The sequence below is a fragment of the Aulonocara sp. 'chitande type north' Nkhata Bay genome, linkage group LG11, assembly GCF_057382095.1.
Source record: "Aulonocara sp. 'chitande type north' Nkhata Bay isolate Kocher_YH1m ecotype deep benthic linkage group LG11, A_spYH_male_GT1.1, whole genome shotgun sequence".
In the NCBI taxonomy this organism is placed as follows: Eukaryota; Metazoa; Chordata; class Actinopteri; order Cichliformes; family Cichlidae; genus Aulonocara; species Aulonocara sp. 'chitande type north' Nkhata Bay.
In genome coordinates, this window is record NC_141354.1 from 33,658,256 (window position 1) to 33,681,854 (window position 23,599).

At 39.5% G+C, this 23,599-nt stretch overlaps 2 protein-coding genes across 5 annotated transcripts in view; both read left to right on the forward strand.

The window, feature by feature from the left end:
* Window positions 1-3,497: 3,497 nt before the first annotated feature.
* On the forward strand, window positions 3,498-6,187 carry sostdc1a (sclerostin domain containing 1a). The gene is made up of 2 exons (XM_086310060.1): window positions 3,498-3,797; window positions 5,142-6,187. Exons 1-2 carry the CDS (start codon window positions 3,593-3,595, stop codon window positions 5,585-5,587), a joined length of 651 nt encoding a protein of 216 aa, XP_086166186.1. The 5' UTR covers window positions 3,498-3,592; the 3' UTR covers window positions 5,588-6,187.
* Window positions 6,188-7,025: 838 nt separating this feature from the next.
* The window catches only part of crppa (CDP-L-ribitol pyrophosphorylase A), a 58,209-nt gene continuing 41,635 nt past the window's right edge, over window positions 7,026-23,599 (forward strand). For all 4 annotated transcript variants that reach the window (XR_015131559.1, XM_086312273.1, XM_086312271.1 and 1 more), the window contains exons 1-4: window positions 7,026-7,421; window positions 9,371-9,644; window positions 16,054-16,203; window positions 22,594-22,698. Coding sequence is in view for 3 of the 4 variants with exons in the window: in XM_086312273.1 (XP_086168399.1) it covers window positions 7,186-7,421; window positions 9,371-9,644; window positions 16,054-16,203; window positions 22,594-22,698 (765 nt within the window). In the remaining variant the exon portion in view is untranslated. The remainder of the gene's footprint in view (window positions 7,422-9,370; window positions 9,645-16,053; window positions 16,204-22,593; window positions 22,699-23,599) is intronic.

Here is a 23,599-nt window from a genome sequence, read left to right on the forward strand (position 1 = left end):
TATCAGGTTTAGTCATGAGTGATGCATTTTTTTTTTTTAAACTTTCTGCGATTGGTCTGGAACACAGAAAGTCAGAGAGGTTAGATTTTTCTTTTATTTTGAAGAACATGCTGTAAAATTGTTCATAGTTCAGTCATATTTACCTTTATTTAGAGTCAAAGAGCATATTATTATAATTAATCCATTATTTTCATTTCCAGCTCAACTCTATTTTTATTCTTGGACTTCATTAGACGAGCATGAGTCACCATTCTTATGTAGCTTATACTGAATGTTGGTTCAGTCCTTAAGTTCATGCACAGTTTGAAGCCAGCTGTTTTAGCTCATGTTTTTTTAAGCCCACCGTTCCTTTAAGCCTGCTTTGGCTACTCCTCACAAAAAAGAAGGTTTGAACAGCAGGTGGGTGAGGCTGTGTGCCTGAGGTTATCATATAAGGGACATCCACTCTTTGACATGATAAATAGCCAAGAGCAATTTTTTTTTAGGGTAAAACTGAGAGTTTAGAGCAGTTTGAATCTCGAGATTCTGGCTCACAGGGACTCTGCACATACACAGACCTCATTATTATGAGGTCCACTTTATAGACTCTACCTATTCTGGACAGAGTATATATTTTTCAGCCGCATGCAGTTTGGATTTGTCTCATGTTTTAAATTTCACTGTAATTTAGGAAATCAAATTCACACGCACATGGATAGATGGATGGATGCCACATTGTGAATTATACTGACTTTGCTTTGCTGACTCCTGCTTCTCTCGTGCCACCATTAAGTTCACAATTGAGGTTGTATGAGTGCCATGAAATAGCATGGAGATGGTGTGATGGTTTGCACTGTTGCCTCACAGCAAGAAGGTTCTGGGTTCAAATCCAGACTGAGCCTTTATGTGTGGAGCCCAGCCAGCCTGTGTTACCTCCAGTTATTTGAACTTCCTCCTTGTATAAAGATATGTAGGTTGAGTAAATCAGTGACCCTAAATTTGCTCTAGGTGTGAATGGTTATCTGTCTCTATGTGAAGGTGGTATACCGTGCAACTTGCCCTATGACAGCTGGGATAGGCTCCAGCTTTCCTGTAACCCTCATTTAATATGCAGAGGCGAACAGATTTAGCACAGACATTTATGATCTTCCCAGGATGAGCCTAAAATTTGATGACCCTAAAACTTTCGCTGTAGTACCATGTGATCAGGTATAATTATTAATTTGTCAAATCAGTAATGATGTTTATAAGCTAATATTTACATTGCCATTGTGTTCACTTGTAATCATCACATTTAGGAGTAATTAGCAACTTTGAGGAAATCACAGGCCATCTTCCCATGAACCTCTACCAAAGAGTCTTTTCATGACTAGATGAGCTGCGCCCTGCTGGCGCAGTTGGAATCAACTGGAATCCACCATTTATGTGTTTGTGTTGAAAACACAGACGTTCCTGAGCCTCCCATAGCTACTATCAAAACTGTTGCTTTTTCTCTTCTTCCATCCTTATACAGACCACTTCGTGTAAGGTACTTTTTTGTACTTGGTAAGAATCAGCAGGTTTGGCCTGAAGTGAAGTCCCGATGGCTTTAGCAGATATCACTTACATTGGGAAGAGGCTCTGCACTGAAGAAATCCACCACTTTCCAAAGAGCTTGGGAAAGCCAATATCAGCTGCCATGACCGCAGTAATGGCACCATATTGGGAGCTGAAAGTTGACCTGGAGAAGCAATTACAGTCAAAGTTGGTAAAACAACTTCAAGGTCAGACATGGCGCTCATTTGTTTCATGAGGAGGATTGTTGTTAATGAGCCAGCCATCCACAGGGGCCAGCAGGCAGGGGCTGTTAAGCTGGGCAGTGTGGTGGCAGAGGTTTTGGTTGGTTCTGGGGAGCCATGAAGCTTCCCAAACACTGTGTGATGATAAAAGATCTGGAACAACCAATGACCCCAGGAAGCACCATATAAGCTGTACAGGTGCATTAAGAGTTTCATGAATTATTTCTACATCTTTTTCAGCTGACATAAAAAAAAAGCCTCAGAATTTAAGGTATAAGACTTTCACCCAACAAGGACCATTGCTGCCGATTGCTTTCCAGGATGCATTTCCGCCAACATAAGCAATTACTAACGGTACACTATTTATATGTGTTTTAGAACTTATGTAATGATGCTCACACTTAAGCGCATTTAACCAATTTGGGTTTTCACTGCTCTGTTATGTTGTATATCCAGTGCAGGTCTGGAATATTTTAATATTTGTGTTGCTGAGAAATAATTATCTAGTAAATAATATTTAATTAGAGCAAACAGAAATCAGTCATGGTATTCAGAGTTGAAGTAATCTGGAATAAAATGCAACCACTGATTTAGAAACTATAACTGTACGAATAAGCAGCAAATAATTGACTTTGATTGGTCAAAAATGTTTATTTAAATCAATACTTTGTCCTCCTCTTTGGACTTAAAGTGGCCCATACACCTTTAAAGTGGCCCATACACCTTTTTAAGCACCTTATGCCCCTTCATGCCACTTAAAGGATACACTGAAACAAACCAGCTTTGCTTTTTTATAATATCAACAGCAGGAGTCACTAAAAGCTAATCTGTTTATTATGGGAACCCAGTAGCAGTCAGTCTTATTGTATGACACCTCAGTGAAACTATTACTTCAAAACACTGGCACACAATAGAGCCCTTTTTTTTTTTTTCTTAAGCAGAGGAACAAATCTGATTTAAGAACGTTTTGGAAGTCAGAATCATTCCTGATCTCTAATAAAAAAGGACTGACTACTCAGCTGCCTTTTCTCGAGAATGGAAAAGTTTTATATGATTTATCTGTTTTGACTTATTCTCTGTATTTAAGATGTATAGCTAAACTATTGCATTCAGCTAACTCAAATTCAGACAAAAAGCTGCAATGGACTTCCAATCTAATCAGCATTTCTTGGCTTTTCTGCCCTCCTGTAGCAGATTAAATTAAAGGTTAAGCTCTCTGATATTTGATTTTGGTACGCCGTCTCCAAAGAATACATGCAAACTTGTAATCTTGTTTCCATTCACTTGATTCTGGTATGACAAATGAGATTATAAAGAATTATTCTGAATCATGATGAAATTTCTTTAATGAAATCCCAAAGATAGTTTTACCCACACTGTGCCTGTAATTGCTGTTCTTATTTGGCTGAGTCAGAAATTAGTTTTTATGCCGATAAAGGTCAGAGCTGTGGAAACTTGGGAGCATTATATTTCTGTTTACTGCTGTTTGTTAATTTAGCCCAAACTGAATCTGAATGTTTAAGTGAACCAGCAAAACCTGTTGATGTGCCAACTGCTCACATAATCCCATCATGCTCATCACCCTTTCTGCATACTGTTTAGCTCTCCAAAATGAAAAATAAAAAACTGGGCGGGGTTGTCTTACTGGGGTATACTTTTGGCGACCAATCAAATCTTCTCGATGAAACGCACCTGAGAAGCTGCCAAAGCGAGAGGCGGGCGGGCTATATAAAACCCACTGCCCTCACATGTGTCCCTCAGCATCGGTTCGCTTATAAGAGGCGACTGCTTCTCGTTTCCAACGTTACACACTCTCTCTGTCCCCAAACGCAGCCATGCATCTCAGCGCGCACGAGTCTTGCCATTCCCTCTTCTTGTTTTGCATCCTGCTGAGGAGTTGCCAAGCCTTCAAGAACGACGCAACGGAGCTCCTGTTCTCTCACGTGAGCGCCCCGGTGCCGGAGGTCCAAAGCAACGTCTCCATGAACCGTCCACGAACCGGCGGGAGAGGAGCGGGCAGCGCGGCGCACGACAGAAGCGGTGAGTGGAGTGAAGGGACGCATCTTGTTTCAGAGGACCAGAGGATGCTCCTCTGCTTTGGTATTTTTGGAGTTTGCAATGAAGTTTATTCTGCTTTAAACTTACTTTAGAGAAAAAGGTTCTGCTTTGTTGCAGAATGTGTTGTTTTTTTTTAAATTGCTTATTGTAAATTTCTGATGTTTGGAGGTGTTTCGCATGATATGCGAATATATCCTACCATGTGTGCCTTTAGCACATTGTAGACTGTTTTTGCATCTTTAGAAGCTTGAACGTTTTTAATTTATCTAGTTAATCTTCTCTATGAAAAGATGTTTGCAACTACAACTAAAACCAGTTTATGAAGATCAGGTTATAATGCTTTTTAAACCACAAAGATCAAATGTCTTTTAATCAGGCACTTAATCCCATCATCACCATACTGTTCCCATTTACACATTCCTACATTCTTAAAAGGGATTATTTTACACTAAATCATCACCAGTTTGCAGACATGACTGGAAGCTTATCGGAGTGTCTAGACTGGAAAGACATGGAGCAAATTTAGGGGTGTTATAAAAGGGAAAGATGGGCAGTGAATGCAGTGAATTTGAGCACACCAACCACCCCCCCCTCCCCCCTCCCCAGTGATATATTGCTCAGTGTAACACACACCTGATTGGCTGGGGTCCAGACAGGGATGCAAGGCTCTATCAGGCCGAGCAGCGGACTGGATGAAAGTGTTCTCCCATACCATTGTGGCGGATTACTAAACAGGGGGAGGGGGTGAAGTGGCAAAAGGAGGGAGAGATCAGGCTGGAGCCTTCCTTCATTCATCAAACACTGTCACTGAGAAGGGAGGGCATTGTATATGGAGTTGTTTCAATGGACTCAAGCTTGGGTTACAGTGACAGAGGGGAGAGCAGTGGGACACTGTTTGTAGCCTACGGGAGAATAATGTTGCTGTACAGAAGTAGACCCGCTTCCCAGATTTAAAGAAGAGAGTTTTTCTGTTTCACAGTGCTGTAATTACTGAAGTAGAAATGTCAGGGTGCTCCTCTTGTATCGTGTGACTTGCCAGAGGCTGCAAAAGGACTTATGACTAGTACAATGGGGGTAATCTTCAATCAGACCAAAAACTAGAGATGCAAAATTGTTCTGCAAGGAAAGCAAAAACTCTAAGTATAGCACTTGATTGGAGCTTTGCAACTGTGAGAATCTTCTGCTTTTATTTTTCACTTTCAAAAAGAGTACACAAAGAAATCTGTGAAGTAACTAATAGTCAAATAATTTGTTGCAGCCCAGTTTCTGTCTAGCTGCCTACATATATTTCTTCATATTCTCACACGTCTTTGTTTCTGCCTACAGAGCAAAGTCAAATTGGATGCAGAGAACTGAGGTCCACTAAGTACATCTCTGATGGTCACTGCACCAGCATCAACCCCATCAAGGAGTTGGTGTGTGCAGGCGAGTGTCTCCCAGCTCAGATGCTGGAAAACTGGATTGGCGGAACCCATGGCAGAAGGTTCTGGAATCGACGGAGCAGCAACCAGGACTGGCGGTGCGTCAATGACAAGACCCGTACCCAGCGCATCCAGCTGCAGTGCCAGGATGGCAGCACAAGAACTTACAAGATTACAGTGGTCACCTCCTGCAAGTGCAAGAGGTACTCGAGACAACACAATGAATCCGGAAACAAGTTTGAGGAGTCGGCCCTGTCGCCACCGAGGCTTCTCCACAAACACAAATCTAAGAGCAAGAGAAGGTCGGGGAAGAACAGGCTGAGTGAAAACTGGCACGAGACTGAACCCTGAGAGACACTGAACATGCAGAGTGACTCTAAACCTCAAGAAGTTTTGTCTCAGTGATGTTAAGACACGACATCCAGAAACAGCAGTTGTGGATTATATGTGTGTGACTGGGACTTGATTTATGTGAACTGGTTCCTCACCATGATGAAGAACTCCAAGCAGGACTCTGAGAACTTTTCTTGACATTTTAATCCACATGCTTAAAGCTAATATGACCAGGACTTGTCTGCAGAATGTTCTCCAGCCATGAACCATGCATAGACTGTCCTCTAGCCCTGTGCATGTGTTCATATAGTCATTTGATATGCAGATGGAGATCTTTAACTAACGAAGCGCCAACACCAATAAACACTACCCAACATCTTAAAATAATATTGTGTAAATAGATGTACATATATAAAATTCATGCTTTATAAAGTATGTCCATTTGTATAAAATTTTACCATGTAAGATTTATGATGTAATATATTTTATTTGGCAGCGAACCTGATAAGTGTGGCTTAAGTGCAGTCAGCATGTGGGTGAATCCTCTGGAAAAAGCTTTGTCATCAATCAGTCGTGTAAAAATAACATTGTATGAAATAAATATCCTTTTTTTTTTTTAATCATATGTGTTGTTTCTAGTAGGAATTTTTGGTTTGATGTGTTTCATCTTCAAGAGGGCTCTCATTAAAACTTAAAAAGCCTCGGACATAAAATGCACCAATAAATTTATATTTTTCAGGTAAGAAAGCTGGATGGATTCAGCACTGGCATATAGCATGATTTCTGCCATAAACACATTTCCACCTATCTGCAGTGTAAATGGTCTTGAAACATCTCAGGAATTAGGACCTCCCAGTCCTGACCAGTGGTCCTGCGGACAGGAGCAAATATTTCCCATAATTCTTTTTTGGAATTACTACTTTACTAAAATGGGAAATTAAACACCGTAACGTTTAAATTATACTAATACAAACAATAAATGAAAGAACAGTAGATGAAACTGATTATGATGCTTCTGGACTCAATTAAATAGTTTGAGTATTGTTAACATTAGGGAATTACCGGGCTAATTGTGTTAATCAAAAATAAAAATCCCCTGGACTTTTTTGGAAACCAGAAAGACATACGTACAAATGAATGCATAGAATAAAAAGTACATTATAGGTGCACAAATGTAAGTATTTCTAAAAGTTCTCTCTTTTACATCCTGCGTTTTCCTCTTTAAGGACCACATATTAAAGGGAAAACACTGTTTTCTTACTTTTCTTCAAGTCACATAAACTTCACAAAGCGAAGTTCACAAACTGTTACCTTTAATCCTCTGTTGTGAAGTGTAGTTAACTTTTTAAAATCAAAATAAATACTCTACGAGCTGTTGTAAGTTCATAAATTTTACATTTACAACTTTCAAACGCTTTTATATTTATTTTGAAGCGTTCACCGGAAGTGTTCGCCATCGATAATCTGCCCGCTTCACAGCGGTGGTTCCCCCTTTTCCATCCACGTTTTCGGTATCTTACCCACCCCGCCCATCAGAAGGGAATGGATAGCTTTGGAAAGTAACCTACAGTGAAACCCCTCACACCCCTATCTGTAAACATATTGAGGTCAGTAATATGAACACGCGGGGTGATAACTGTGAACCGCACAGGCCCGCTCATCCCCGGATTTTCACAATGTGCGAGGCCGGGAAGAGCGACCACCACTCGGCAGAACGCTGCGTGGACTTCCCTGTATCGGTGGTTCTTCCTGCCGGAGGCACCGGAGAAAGGACGGGACTACAGACACCAAAACAGTTCTGCACGTTTCTTGGCAGACCGCTCATAAGCTACACTATTCAGGCTTTCGAGAGGTAGGAAACGTCTACGATAGGAGAGGCGACAAGATTCAATCCCCGTTAGTTATTAGGGAGACACGGAAACAGAAGGAAAAATGCCTCAGCTACTACCACCATGGCCGGATTAGTGGCTCGGGTGGCCCATGGGCAATATTTAATCGTTGGGCCCCCGCAGTGCACAGTACAGTCAATATCTGATTGCTCATTAATAATCATATTAAAAATATATATAAATACTGAAATTGGGGGGAATCCTGGTTTCTAATTCAAAAGAAAACAGCTTTGGCAATTTGAGTATTTGCTTTGGCTTCAGCAAATATGGTGGGCATATTCTCCTATTTTGTGACATATGCACAAAAATTGTGGATCATTTCTATTTTCAGTACATTTCCTGGCTTCCATTAGTTATGAAAATAATTTAAAATAGAAAAATATCTCATTCCCACTCATGCATTTTCAGCCCTAATACAGCAGTCATCCCTATCCATTTGAAAAGGAGCTGTACTGAAAAAATCTAAATCTGGTCACTTGTTTTACGCAGTCCTCTATTTGATGTGCAGATGTGGCATACATACATGTTATGCTTTGCAGGCGACTGAACCCTAAGATCAGGTGTACTGTAGAACTTCTATTTTTACAATAGAAGTTTTTATGTCGTCATCCGATATATATCGTTATATTGAACAGCCCTATGTACTGATGCAGTATGAGGAAAATAATTACTTGGAAATAAGTTGCATAATATTTTTTTTTGTTCCAGTAGATTTTTCTTTGCATGCATATTGGGATTAGCTAAATTTTGCACAACTGGCAGAGGGGGTCAATTGATAACTTTTTCTCTGTCATGCTCCTTCAGCTTTTCTAGCATGTTAATTCTACCTTTCTTTTTCAACCTATAACAGTCCATTAAGTGTTTGTACCCTTTCACATGCTTTGTCCAATTTGGTGCCTCATTCTGATACACCAGAGACATTTTTGTGACTTATTAACCTTTGTAGGAGTAAAATCTGCTCACTCAATTTTTTTATTTTACTCAATTTATGATTGTCAAAGCATTAGGGTATTTTTGTTCAGCAAACAAACATATTTTCTACAGATTTTTGGCTCAATAACTAAAGTGATGAAAAGATGGAGCTACTCTGTGTTGTGATCATTGTTTGACCTCCATTACAACAATACCAAGACAGCTGGTTTTTGAAATCTGATGTGTCTCCTAGCTTGTTGTCAGTTTATGTGCCTGTCAGAAAATTAACAAGCAGAAAAGACACAGCCTGTGTGCCCCTCCTCGAGGTTACAGGGAGGCTGCCAGGGGTCAGGGGCTGCCAGTTTGCTGGTAAAAAGTGGCTTATTTGAACCCAGAACTTTTATTTTGTTCATGTTTTTCATGCATTTTACAATCAGCTACAGCTGCAGGTAGTACCTTATTAGCTTGGTTTAACATTAAGATCCAAAGCTTTTAATTTTCTATAAAAGATGAGATGATACATTATAGTTATAAAACAAAGGTGCTGGCTGGCAGATTTTTGAACTAGTGGACATCCACTAGTCCCCCCACTTCACTTCTCCATGCTAAGCTAACGGTCTCTTGGGGCTACTTTCCTATTTAAGTCAAGTATGTGAATTTAATGTAAACTGTTTGCAAGAGAAACAACTATACTATTTTTTACCCAAATGCATATGTTTTACTAAATAATAAGAGTACTTTAAGCTAAAATAAAATTAAAACAAGCATTTTTAGCGTGTTAATTGTCATATAAATATTATACATATTTATATTATACATGTTTAAGTGGTCAGAAAATGTCATCCAGTGTTTTGGGAACTTTTCAAATCTTTCCTGACTTTTTCCACATTACACAGCCTAAAAAATACTAAATATTTGAGTACTTGCAGTCCCAATTCTCCATCTGAGGGCTCAGTTTACAAATCAGGCATTTCTGAGCTGATGTTTCTTTTTCTTGCAGTATGCCATGGATCCAAAGCATTGTGGTCGCTGTTGCCAAAGAAAACATGGACCTGATGATGGACATCATCCAGCGGTTTAAGCACAGAAAGGTTCGTGCGGTGCCAGGAGGCTCGACGCGTCACAGGTCGATATGTAATGGTGTCCTGGCTCTGGGTGAGGAGGAGAGGCCAGCAGTGGGCAGACCGAAGGTTGTCATCATACATGATGCTGTTCGGCCTTTTGTGGAGGAGGATTTTCTGTGCAAGATAGCAATGGCTGCCAAGGAACAAGGGGTTAGTGTGACTAAAATGATTAATATTTAAAAGATTAATCACGTATTGGAACCTGACCTGAAATCCACCCAACATGTTGTTACATTTGCTGCTTATTTTGTGTGTTGTTTGGAACAGAGTTTTCATCCTTAGATTGTCTTATTTCCAGCACCTCAAATCTGACCTTTCCTGGAGTAATCTGTTACATGGTCATGTAATCATCCTCTGTGTGTATGTTCCTCTTTTGCTTCTGCCTTGTAATGATTGTTCTTAAAATATCTTCAAATGTTAATATGTACACAAGCTGGCTCATAGCCAGTAAAAAAGAGGGAAGACAACATTGGTTGTGATGCCAGTAATACTTTAATTTACAAAAGTAAAAAATAATAAACATGACATCTGAGGAATCAGAGGTATAAGTCGTGGCATGGAGGCATAGATAAGTGAAGTGTAAGTGAGGTGGTCTGGGCATCAAAGCAAACAACAAATGGAAACCTGGAGGTGTCATTCCGAGGAGGTAGAGAGAGATGACGCTCAGGCTTACTTGAGGTATAATGCAAACCCTGCACAGATCAGTCAGTGGAATGACTCTGTCCACCACCGAGCCTCTGCAGGAGAAAACCTGGCAAAGTATACAGGAAAGGTACTCGGCCTAACTTGACTCGCTTATCTATAGGGAAAAGAATACAGAGCTAGGGAGCACACAGCTCGGCAGGAAGACTGTAACAATATATACATGAGAGGTAACGAGGGAAGGAGAAACAGATGGGGAACTAAACACAGCTGAAAGCAATCTAGACAACGAGCAGGGGGAAGGTTAAACACAATACAGTAGATGTACACAAGATACAAACAAACCACTATCAAAATAAAACAGGAAATAAAACAACTAAACATGGAAACAGCAAGGCAGTGGAACACTAAAAGGCAAAAGAAAACAGAGACAAGACTGGAGGAACAGAATGGAAACAGCAACTGTTAAGAATAGTAAAGTAAATACTAACCCAAACATAGAACCACAAACCTAAACTGCACGTCCTGAATAATCAGCTAAACACAAACAAGAGCCACTGGGAAAGTATAATACATAAAACCAACATATAAACAATGTTATATTTAAAAATAAACATCAGTCAAACATAAATCACGTCAAAAAAACAATGACAAAAACAGGATATCTGAAGGTGCTACCGTCAACTAGGAAGGAGTCATTACTTAAAGCTAGGTTCTAAAACAAAACTTCCTCATTTTTCTATGGTGTTTCCATCTTCTCTACCCGTCCTGCCACCACCACTTTTGAGTCTTACACTGCCATTACATTAATAGCAGTGTAAGGTTGGACAGCTCTTTTAAACTCGAGAAACAAATCTCCTCTGTGGTAAAAAGCAGTTTCTACCAGCTGCGTCAGATATCTAAAGCAAAGCCATAACTTCCTTTGAAGGACCTTGAAAAGCTCATTCATGCTCTTATCACTTCCAAATTAGACTACTAATTCTCTCTACTCGGGCCTCCCATCTTCCTCTATTCACCAGCTCCAGTTAGTTCAAAACGCAGCTGTGCGTCTCTTAGCTGGTACTAGAAATTCTGCCCACATCACACCAGTTTTAGCCAACCTACATTGGCCCCCCGTTGATTATCGTATCAATTTCAAAATTCTTTTGCTTACCTTTAAAATTTTAAACAATTTGGCTCCCAGCTATCTATGCGAACTCCTTCATTTGTATATCCCTAACAAGGCACTTAGATCTTCCAATCAAAAGCTCCTGACGCAACCAAGGTCTCGTCTGAAGTCCAGAGGTGATCGGGCCTTTGCAGTCATAGCTCCCAGACTCTGAAATAACCTCCCTCCTTATATTCGTTCTTCCGAGTCTTTTAAATTGCGTCTTAAAACGTATTATTTTAGTCGGGCTTTTGATTCAAACTAGTATGTTATTTCGTGGCTAGTTTTTGTTTCAAACAATTGTCATATTGTTTCCTGCCCTCCTTTTAACTGTTTCTTTTGTATTCTGTCTTATGCTATTGCTCTGACCGACTGTGAAGCACTTTGGTCAACTTTGTTGTATTATTATGTGCTATGGAAATACATTTTGATTTGATTTGAATAATAGTGGCATCATTAGGACAGATGTCATTAGATGTGAAGGTTAAGTACCACATGACTGTAAACGCATACAAAACAGCAGAGTGTATCTAACAGCGATGGCAGGTTGAAGGCAGGATTGGACACCACTGGTGTGTCTGCTATGTGCTCAGCAGACACTGGGTTTGCGGTGAAACCCAGTGTCTGCTGAGCATACACAGTTATTTTCATTACAAACGTGTTCTCTGTTGTCGTAAACAACACACCTAGGGCCTGTTCTTCGTACCGCGCTAAGTAAGTTAGCTGGATTAGATTGTTGACGATTTCGCGTGATCCTGGATCGTTCGGTTCCCCGAAGCTCATCCGGGACTTGCTGTCATAGCAACAGAGCCGTAAGCGTAAACCTGCTCGGGAGCAGGTTTACTTTATGTAAACAGGATTAGATCGCGGCCACGCAGGTATGTCCGCTTCATTTATACGAAAGCAACAGCGATATTCCACCACTGTTTCACCATAAATAAATAACATCAATGTAACTAAAGATAATGCAGCACCTGATCCTTTTATTGATGTCACACAGATACATACAGGTCATTTCCTAAAAAAGGGAAATGTACTATTAACATTCTATTACATGTATGTGATTATTACAGATGTAATTCATATTTCAGAGTAGTAATTGTAAATTACTTCGTGTAATCAAGATGAGAGACCACGGCTATAAAAGCGAAGGTGGATTTGGGAAGCCTGTCGCAGCCATGTCCTGTCCGTTTACGCGAGCCACCCATTGCGGAAGGTGCAAGATTGATAAGGAGAGTCCTCAGAATCCAGCGTATGTTGCGGGATAGACAGGATCCTTTAGCTCAGCGCGACAGTGTGCTCATTGAGAGATATCGATTTCCCCGTGAGGGTATTATTTACTTAACCAACTTGTTGACGAGGGGGTGCAGGACCACCACCTGTCTTTTTTTGCTCTGCCCTTTTCTTGGTTGCTGTTATGAACAAACAAACAGATTATTTCAGGGTCTCTTTCCAAGAGACGAAAAGCAATATAAGTGATAAATATTACCATTCTATAGAATATTCTTATATTTCACTTTTACTTGTTCCCATGTTCTAGTGGGTCCTGTTGTGGCTCTAATGTGAAAGAGGATATAATATAACAATATAATATAATGTAATATAATATTGGATAATATAGTGTAATATAATAAATCTACCCTACCGCCTACTGGTGTTGGCCAGAGGGGCCGATGGCGCGATATGGCAGCCTCGCTTCTGTCAGTCTGCCCCAGGGCAGCTGTGGCTACACCTGTAGCTGCCTCCACCAGTGTGTGAATGTGAGAGTGACTGAATAGTGGCATTGTAAAGCGCTTTGGGTGCCTTGAAAAGCGCTATATAAATCCAATATATTATTATTATTATTATTATTATTAAATTACTTACGAGTTTAATTTGTCAGCAACTTTCTGCCAGCCCTCTCTCCTTGCTTTTGCAGCCTTTGCAGTGTTCCCTTGCGTTCTGATTTAACTCTGAAACTCCTGAAATCCCTCACTCAGGAGTTCTTGCTCTGCTGCCGAAAAATACCGAGCCGAGCGCACTCCTTCGACATTTTCGCCGACCAATCAGAGGGTTGCCGATCACTGTTTCTGCTATCGATGCGTATCCCCTTTTACGGCACCCAGTGATCGCACATTACTTCATCCAGCTGTACTAATCGTCAACAGCAGGTGTGTTCGGGGAACCGGATTAGCGCGCTCACGGTTAGCGCGATGGTTTGGTCTTGGATGTTTCATTTGATCTTGGATGTAGTAAGCGACGTACGAAGCACAGGGCCCTAGAAGAAGAACGACTATTAGTGGCTCTAGCTGAATTGAATTCCCCAATGAATGAGGTGAATTTCCCATTGATTTTCTTCACTGAAACATAAAAAATTTATAAATCTATGAATTTTAAGTCTTAAACCAAAACAACAACAAAAAACAACTGCAAGGTGACTTATGACTTAAAAAAGACATATTTATGTTTAACAGTAAAGGAACGACACATCCCATAACTCATTACAAATCCCAGCGTCCACAACAAACAACTTCCAACCTTCTCAAATGTAATCCTGTCCATTACTGCAATGGTTAATATTAATGTTGTATAATAGAAATTATTTATATATATATATATATATATATATAGTAAAAGGCAGAATAAAGTCAGAATAAATTAAATAATCTTTATAGTAAGGTAAAACACACAGATTTCTTTCGGCAAGTTTCACTTTGCTGGTGCATAGTTGTGTATTTAAATCTCAGAAATTGTCATATCATGAAAAATCTGGTACGTATTCAGGAAACCTCTGTTTTCATCACAGGAGAGAGAAAGATCTTAATCCTCCTGCAAAAAGAGGAAAAACCACGAAAGCCACTCGTTCCTCACGCTTGGAAAGCGTACCTAAATGAAATTGCAACTTTAGTGCATACTTCATTTTTTCTTGTGCTTTAGCAGAAAACCAGAGAAGGCCAATTAAAGCACATGGTGTAAACACATCAGACATCCTGCTGTTTTATTTTTCTGTGAGGAGTACAAGAAAGTTAGCCACACACTAAAATACAAGAAGTTCAAGTTCTCCCGTCAAAGAAAAACCAAAGTGTTTTTGATTGCACCTTTCACTCACCCCTTTAAAACCAGATGAATCCATCTTCTCATAAACTGTTTATGAGACCGACAGCTCCATTGCTCTTGGCGGTGGTGTTTATGTCACTGGTAACATGCAGAAAACATTTAGGCCGAAGCCACGGCCTCGTTGATGAAGAAACTCACAGATTAGCTCCATTATGAGTCATGATTGAAGAACCCAAACTGAGAGAGGTCACACAGGTTATGAAAAAAGCAAGCGCTCCTTTACACAGGTCAAACATTTGTGGTGTTTCTGAGAGTCCATGCGTGCTATGTGACGTGCATTCACAGCGGGCGATCTGGTCTTCATTATCCTGCCTGTGTCCACGCTCATGATAGAAAGCCTGTCTCTACTAAAACGTAACAGATTAATTTTGATTCTAACAGCGTGTGTAACATGCAGAAACACATGTTTGCTTTCCTTTCATTTGTTTCTTCCACACAGGCTTGCTGAATGCCTACTCCTGGAGTCTGTCTTCAATCTGCCACAGAGAGATGAAAATATTATCTCAGAAGTTGTTATTATTTTAAATATCCAAGGGAGGAAGTGCAGAGTGTGTAGTGCGTACTCTGGCTGTTCTGGTTACGATGGATTTATTGTTACTGTGAAGCTGCCAGCTCATGTGATCAAGGAAATGTTCTGTCCTCGAAATTTTCACTCTTGGCTGAAAAATAATCAGAATTATTTGATGAAAAAATATCTGAAGTGAAGGCCAGTTTACTACTTGTATAGTAATATTTCATGATTCATGTACATGTTTAGTAATATTGTTTTAAAGGTCACACTTTGATCATAAAGGGCAAAAGTTATACTAAAGCGTTGACATTAACTCACTATAGACTTTTGCTTTGATGGAAGGTAACTGCATGTGCTAGAAAAACTCTGGTTTTCCTCTTTTAAGTGTTTCTGTCTGTTCCTCTCTCTGTTCTGTAGAACTGTATAGTCACACAGTATTTGGTCAGACTGATTTGTGGCACCATCAGCTCATTGCACACTGCCTTGTGTGAATATTTTTGGTTCCCTTGAGTGTGTCTAAGTATGTGTACATGTGAATGTACTTATTCACGACATTTACCTTAAATATTTGGATTTAATTGTGCCTTACTTATGCGTTTGGAAGCAAATGTGATCCTTGTCTTATTGAGGATTTTCCTGTCTAGATATTTAAATTTTTCTGTGTATTTTTGCATGAATATGTTGATAGATATGTATCAGTGTGCTCCCAGTATGCTTTCTCGTAAAAGGCTTTTTGTTTTTTCTCTAGTCTCCCTTCAAAAACTATTAACTCATTCACTGCCAGCCATTGGCAGTGAATGAGTTAAACCCATTGACTCATTCACTGCCATTGACGGCTATAGACGTCAATGGCAGTGAATGAGTTAAAAATTGTTAGAAGCATCTGTGATAGTTTTTACAGCGAGCTTTATGGCAGTCAGGTATATATGTATGCAGAAATGTTCCATACATATGCATGCTAACTGTGAAATTACATTCCAGAGCTCAAGATAACACTGCTTTTATAGCATGAAATTATTTCATGTTCTTTTGAAGATAGTTTGGGACTGACTTCATTGTTTACAGAGCTTTTCTTGTTCTCTTTTTTCTCTTATACATTCTGTCCTTGTGAACTATTGAGCACAAATACGTTAACCTAAATGCTTTGTCTTTTGTCCAAACAGGCAGCGGGAGCTATCCGACCTCTTGTTTCCACAGTAATCGCCACCACATCCGAGGGCTACCTAGACCACTCTTTGGAGAGAGCCAAGTACAGAGCCAGCGAGATGCCTCAAGGATTTACATATGATGTCATCTCTCAGGCCTATCAGAGGGTAGGACCTATACTCTGATGTATCTTTAACAAACAAATGGGCTGTTTGAGGCATCTTGTTTTGGGTCTTTCTGGTTTGATGCAGTTATATGCACGATAAAAAGAAACCTGACATTCTGTATTTAGCTAAGATTTCAGTTTACAAAAAGGAAAATACGAAATACTTGGCTGTCAAGTCTTGCTGTAAACACAGGTCTGTGTGCGACCATTTCTGTAACACCCACTTCACACATTGATTGGTCAAGTGTGGGAGGTGGAAAAACAAGCTGGATTTGAGCTTTTCTTTTTCTTGTAGTTTGTTTTGTAATTCCTTTCAGGACAGAGCGTCTGTAACTGTGTGCCTTTTTCACCATATTTGGCTCTTTTCTGTGAAGGCTGGCTCCTCACCCCACTTTCAAAGGTGACTGAGGGTACACATCAGTTTAAATATTGATGTTTAACCACAGTTTATCTCTTCCAGTTTTGGTCTTTGTTTTTCCACCTTGTACTTCATACACAACGTTCACATTTTGGACAGAGAAGAAATATGGTTTGAAAGACGAGTGAAAGAAGCCATCTATGTCCACTGTGAACGGCCATCTTTGAACAGAGGCGGTGGTTTACGGCACCAACTGTCTGCCATCTATAATCCAGTTTTGAGATCCCTGCTCAGACCCCTTAATGTCCACTCACATCCTGGGCCTGTTGACCTCAGGAAATCACATGATAGGGTGGGGCTAGACTTCACAATGGGTTCACTTGAAACCCTGGTTGATTGTGATCTTCAGACCTTGGCTTGTGTGTGGTAGAGGATCAATAGGGGGTCCATGACCCTCTCGGGGGACACTCCCATAGGGCTTAAAATCTGGGACTCTTTACCAATTGCTCTTAGAGCTGAAGAAGCTTCTTGGATGAGAGATGAAACGTCTTCAAGAAATCTGAAGAAGTCTAGACACTTTTCTTTCCAAGGTCCTTAGACTGTTTTGCTAAAGATTAATTTTAGCTGTTAGTACAATGGTATTTTCAACCAGAGAAAATATTACTTGATGCCACAGAATTGTCGCAACTTTATAAATAACAATAGAAATTTCCTTAGCCCAACCTCATTGATTTTCCAGTGGATTCCCCTATCTTTTAAGAAACTTCCTTTTGATTTGCTGCTGCATGTAAATAGAAAGTAGTGGTCCTTCTATGCTCGCAGTCGGAGCTTGTTGCCTGAGATGAAAAAAGTAAAAGTACATTTTTGTATAAATTTTGTATAAACATATCACAGGATAGATGGTTAAGTCCTGCAGGCATGTGTGACTTATTTGTGGTGTCAAATAATTACTAAAAACCATCTGGGAAATCTTCTAAAATGACAGATTGAGATTTATGCACTAAAGCTTACATGAGTTGGATGACAAAGGGCTTTATGATTCCCATACATCATAACGGACCCTTATAGTCCTTCATGGTTCAGCTGATATGCCAGAACCTGCAGGGTTTCACTCTGAAGAGCTTGTGGCATGGGTGCTATCACTTTCTCTTGGCCTCATCTGCATCTAGGAAAGAAATCACACACGATTATATTCTGCCACAGTGCAGAAGATTAGTTTGTGGAACAAAAGTGAACAAAGGCTAAGTTGGAAAAATGGTAACATAGGACTGAAATTACACGGAACGTCTAGGTGGATTCAGATTAATGTTCTCGCATGTATAGGGTGTTTTACTATGTGTACCTGAAAAATGGAAAGAATTATACGCTGACGTAAACTGTAAATGCGTTAATTGTTCTCTGAAAGCAGAAGTTTATTGCTAAAACGTAGTGGGCCAACGAAATGTGAAACTTAAGTCGATGAAGTTGACCTTATTTATTTTTCAGACGCTTCCAGTTTGCTATTTCAACCTTTACTTCATTAGATGGTTCTTCCGATAGCCACTTTTTTCAAGGGCACGGCAAACTTTGAGCTAAGACGTTAAGTATGCCTTAAATTGGAGCGCCGTGTGTCTGCAGTTATTTTTACTCCTGGCACACATGGATCTTCAGATTGCTCTGAGAGGCCTGTTGGCTTTGGCCTTCTCAGAAAATGAGCTCACTTTTCTGCAGTATTTTCAAGGCACACTGGAGAAGGAGGTCAAGTAAGATTGCGTCCCCCTCGCCTCCTTTTCAAACTTTTCAAAAGAAGGGAAAGTGTAAGGTATCTGTCAGGTTAAGACTCTAGGACATGCACATGAAAAATCTCTAGAGCTGCTCATTTGTAGCGTGACATCTATTGAAAGCAGAAGAACTCAGGGCTGAAAAGACAAAAGGGAGGACACTTTATCCAGTCCCCAGCAAGAGCCTTTGTACCAGGAGAAAATGCTAAAGGTTAAATTACCACAAAACCAAGAGCATATTTCTGCTGTAATTTCTCTCTGCAGTTCCATGGTCCCAGATATAAAAGACTCCCCTCTCTTTTATAGCTTGATAAAATATTACCCTGCTATAATCTCAGGTAGCCTGAATTTGTCTTTGTAGTAGAGAAAACCTCATCGCCTCAATCCAAACTTGCATGTGATCTTCAGAAACGGAGCCAGCAAAGCACAAATAAAATATTCATTGGTAAAATTAACTCTAATGAGTTTAGGGAGGGAAATGACACAGAGTAACAAGGACATAAAAACACTAGAACATTAGTCTAATTGCTCTAATCAGCATAGTTTCCAGCAACAGACAGCAAAAAATCTCATATAAACCCATTGCACTTTACCTGCTTTGACCCAAACAGCAAGCAGACACAGTTAGTGAAGAATTTAGCAGCTAAATATGGAAGTATTTTCCTTGGAGTTGATATTGTTATTCAGTGCTGTTTAATGTTGGTTCGTATCTGCTGGATGTGTTCTTAAGCAACTCTTTGCTATAACCCAAGGTCTTTTTTGCCTAATTAAAGCTAAACTTTTTATTTTTTAAACTGAAATAATAAAAACTAAGTAAAACAGTACTGTGTTCTTAAGATAGCTAATTAAAATTAAATGTATGTATAGACAATGACTTGAGTTTTAGTCTCGGTCAATTTAGTCAAAACAAGAAAACCATCCTGAGGAGGCTTTAGTGATTATCTTTATTGCAACTGTGACCTTTACATTACTGTGAGTCGGTCATTTTTAATGTAATCCATGTTTTCAGACACTTAAATTGTGCCGCTGAAAACTACACTACATGGACAAAATTACAGCACCTATTAATCTCTGAATTCAGGTCTTTTCAGTCCCATTGCTGCAGGTGTATACATTCAGTGACCTAGCCATGCAGTCTGGAGGAACAGTAACTGCATGTGTATATAAAACCTGCAGATAGTCAGATTAACAGTATTTTGTCTCTATCTGCCATTCTGCAATTCATCTCATGTAAACAATAACGTGGCGCACAGCGTGACGTGAAAAAAGGCACATACCTTTGACGTTGCGTGATGAACTCGTCCACACGTAAACGCAAAAAATGAGTTTTAAAAAATCTCAGTTTTCAGTGATTCGAAACGCCGTTTACGTGTGGACGAAAGACCCAAACAGCTGCGTTTTTAAAAATACCCATGTAGGTGTGGACGTATTGTAAGAGTTAGTAATGTATTTTATTACTACCTCTAATTTATTGCAGTTTACTTGTATCTGCTTAATTGTTTACTAAATGGTTGAGGTGTGAAATAAACCACAATGGAGTTTGAAAGGTGAGGGGGCGCGAACATTTTTATTGTAAAACCAAGGGGGGCCTAGCAAAAAAAGTTTGGGAACCACTGGTCTACAGAGTTCATGAAATCTGAGTGTGGTACTGTAATATATTGTGTAAGTGAAGTGACAGACCACATAGAGTTACAGAGTGACTGAGTGCTGAAGCATACAGGGAATAAAAGACTTTGGTAACACTGTAATTGCAGAGATCCTATCCTACACTGGTATTAACATCAGCATAAAACTGTGTGCAGGGACCTTCAAGGCATGGGTTTCCATTGTCAAGCAGCTTCTGTAGGCGTAATGTGTAGATGGCCAATGCTTTTTTCCATGTAGCGTATACTCCAACCTAAACTAAAACTCACGCTGTAACATATAAGAGTAAAACTAAAGCTAAAGTCTTTCAAAACAATGAAAACTAAACTGAAAGAGGGATAATCTCTCTGGAAGCTAAGTTGAATTGCAAACAAAAAATCCCTAAACTATAAAACTCAAACCAAAAAACCCGATTCACTAGGTTACTTTTAAGATCCACCAGTCTTTGAAGTCCTTACACTGCAGTGTAAAAAAGATACAGTTGTGAGACGTACAATTTTGGTCATTCCTTTAACAATTTATTTATTGTTATAGGAATTTCTTTCAGGCGAAAACCTCAGAGCCTGCTACCTTTTAACCTCGACAAAATAACCAAAAAAAGCTCCTCTAAAACCTCTGTACACCACATCTTCAGCAGCAAATAAAACATTTCACATCTCCCACAACAATGTGGGAAAATGTCTTATGAACCTGATGAAACCAGTGTTGCACATTTTAAATCTTATTTCAGAAAGATAAGAGGGTTACAATTCCAAGAGCGCATTAGCCAAAGAAAACAACGTCCTGTGAAGCATCCGTTGAAAAATGTGGTGACGGCAGCTTTGTTTTATGAAACCTTTACTGTGTAAACATTGTCACAGTATGGAGAGTGAAATAAAAGGCTCCAGATATGGAAATCTTTTCAGCTGAACGTCTAACCTGTGTTGCACAAAGCCAACTTATCTGAGGAGCGCCCAGAGGAAAGAAGTACCTTATTTAGCAATTTGCACATCATACCAGCAGTACATAATAAATTAGATTGTACCTGAAGTCTTTTAGTAATAAAAATGTAAGATAATTCTTAAACACAGGTGCACTAAGTTAACTAAAATCTTTCAAACCAATAAAAAGAGTCAACGCAAGAAGTATCTATAAGAACTGTTTCACATTTGGTGCTTCTGCTTAGCGTAGAAATCGTAGAAGTCATCATTTAGTTCGCTAGTTTAAGAATTTGGTGCACAATGAACTTTCTCAACAACTACATGTAAAATCTCTAGGAAATTTGGGTTGGAAATGAAATGTCTCCAGGGGGTTGTTTATTATGATTTTGGTAATTGGTATAATCAAGTTTAGGTTCCCCATAGGCCATGGACAAGCATCTCAAGGTATAATGACCACATGTCCACAAATACTGGGAACAATAGTAGAAGCCAAAAATCAAATTTTCTGGCTGATGTGAAATTTACTGAGTTAATTAATTCTTCACGTTCCTCAGAGGATAAACAGTTTGGATGTGTTTTTGATGTCCCAAGACAAGATATTTCTCTCTGGCAGCACATATGATTTAAAACTCCAAACAATACAACAAGTGATTGATTAAGCCACTCAGTGGTTGCTCTTCAAGCTTTTTGTTTTGATTTAGGCAACATTTGTTTTACTGTAGGTGTTGAAGATTGGATCAATGAAGAAAAGTAATGCTGTTTGCTTTCTGCATGGGCTGCTTTTCACAAAGACTGCTTGAAAATGGCTCTTGTCTGGTATAATTCTGATATTAGCTGGCATGGTGAAAACGGTTTTGGCAGTCACTGTCTGAGATTTCACAACAAAGGCATGAATCTAATATTTTTAGCCCCTCTACTATAGATTATGTCTAAAAGATGGATGTAGCCATGATGACTTCATCAAAGGACTGGATAAGTGTGTGTTTTAACAATGCCGTGGTTTTTTTTTTTTAAGGTAGAGATGACCATATTTTGCTGCTGGCAGTACCTGCTAATTGGTGCAAGATTCGAGCACATACTATTTGGATGCTCTCTACTTCAAAGCGCACTATATTAATTCAATTAAGAAAGCTTCCAAAGGCCCCAGCACCACAAACACAGGCTGAGAGTTGTGGGTACGACTGTTAATCAAAGTGGTCCACACCCTTATCTAACAAAAATAGAGACCTTAACAACATTCAGACTGGTGAGTTATAATTTACTCACTGAAATATTCTTAATGAAATGTTATGAAGTAGGAAACTACCCATACCTACCTGTAAACCTGCTTATTTCTGCTCTAAAGTTGGGCATTTTAACCTGGTAGTTTATGGGAACTAAGTCAGGCAGCCTCAAGTGTCCAGCTGGAGGAATTGCAGTTTTTGACATTTATGTGTTGGATTCATTTTTCAACCCTGAGGTTTCTGCTTGTCCTTTACTGGCTCTTTAAATATGAGTAATCGTCCTGTTACTCAACTCAGATTGTGGTAAAAGGAGGATTACAAAACAGAACATTTTCAAACTTTTGTAAAAATCTGCTAGTAAGAACATATTTTATGTGAAGCAGAGCATACACTGTGGTGGTACCTTCATTCCGCTGAGTTTGATGGAAATACACTGGTGTCAGCGACCGTCCACAGCATCTGCTCTCTCTTGTGTCCCCTCTGCAGTGCAGTGAGTCAGACTTCGAGTTTGGCACAGAGTGTCTCCATCTGGCTCTGCAGTACTGTGGCACCAATGCCAAGCTCATTGAGGGTCCGCCAACACTGTGGAAGGTGAGCTCGCCAGGGGCCTGCTTTGGGTTTGGGATCGAGGATTTTGTGACATTTTGGCTAGCACAACTGCACGCCACTGATTTATCAAATGAGTAAAGATAAATCATGAATTGAAAGTTTGTGGGTGCTGGCAAAAAAGGAAACACACATAAATTGACTGTGACATCCAGGATAAGCATATAGAAATTAGGCTAACTACTGTATTAATGTTTTCTTCTCAGTTTTCTGTGTGATCCATTCTTAATGACGTGTGTTTTTTTAGTTAGACGTAATGTTAACTTGATATGAAGGCAATTTGGTTTTACATGCTGAAGGCTCTGCTCCATTATAACAGGTTGAATTTACTTTGCGGTGCTCAAAGCAGCACAACAGTGACCCACTGAGTCAGAGTTACGATGGATCGCTAACCCTTTTTTTAGCAGGTAGTTTGAATATTTATGGAGTCAAAAACTAAATCAAGAATCGTACATGTGTTATGAAACTGTGAGATAATGCATTACAAAACAGAGTGTAGTCTCAGATGATATTGTTTTTGCACAAGGGATACATTTGTGGTGTTGTTTGAGCACCTCAGTTTTACTTTCAAAGTAGGAACATATTCTATGGCAAACTAACAGAAGTGCTATCTTCTTCAGTCAAATAAATTTTCTAAATACTTAAAATGCTGCTTATTCCACTGGAAGTTACAGAGTTACTATCATATTGTCTCATTTGAATAATCTTTAGAGATGTGAAAGTGCATCATGACATAAAAACTGGAGGAAAGTCCAAATCTGAGGTCCAAATCATTGATTGAAGCTAAACGGGTTGTTGTTGTTTTTGGAAAAACACATGTATGGCTTGTTTTGTATTTGATGAACACATTAATTTTACTCAGAGAATATTTCTAATAATCTGAGAA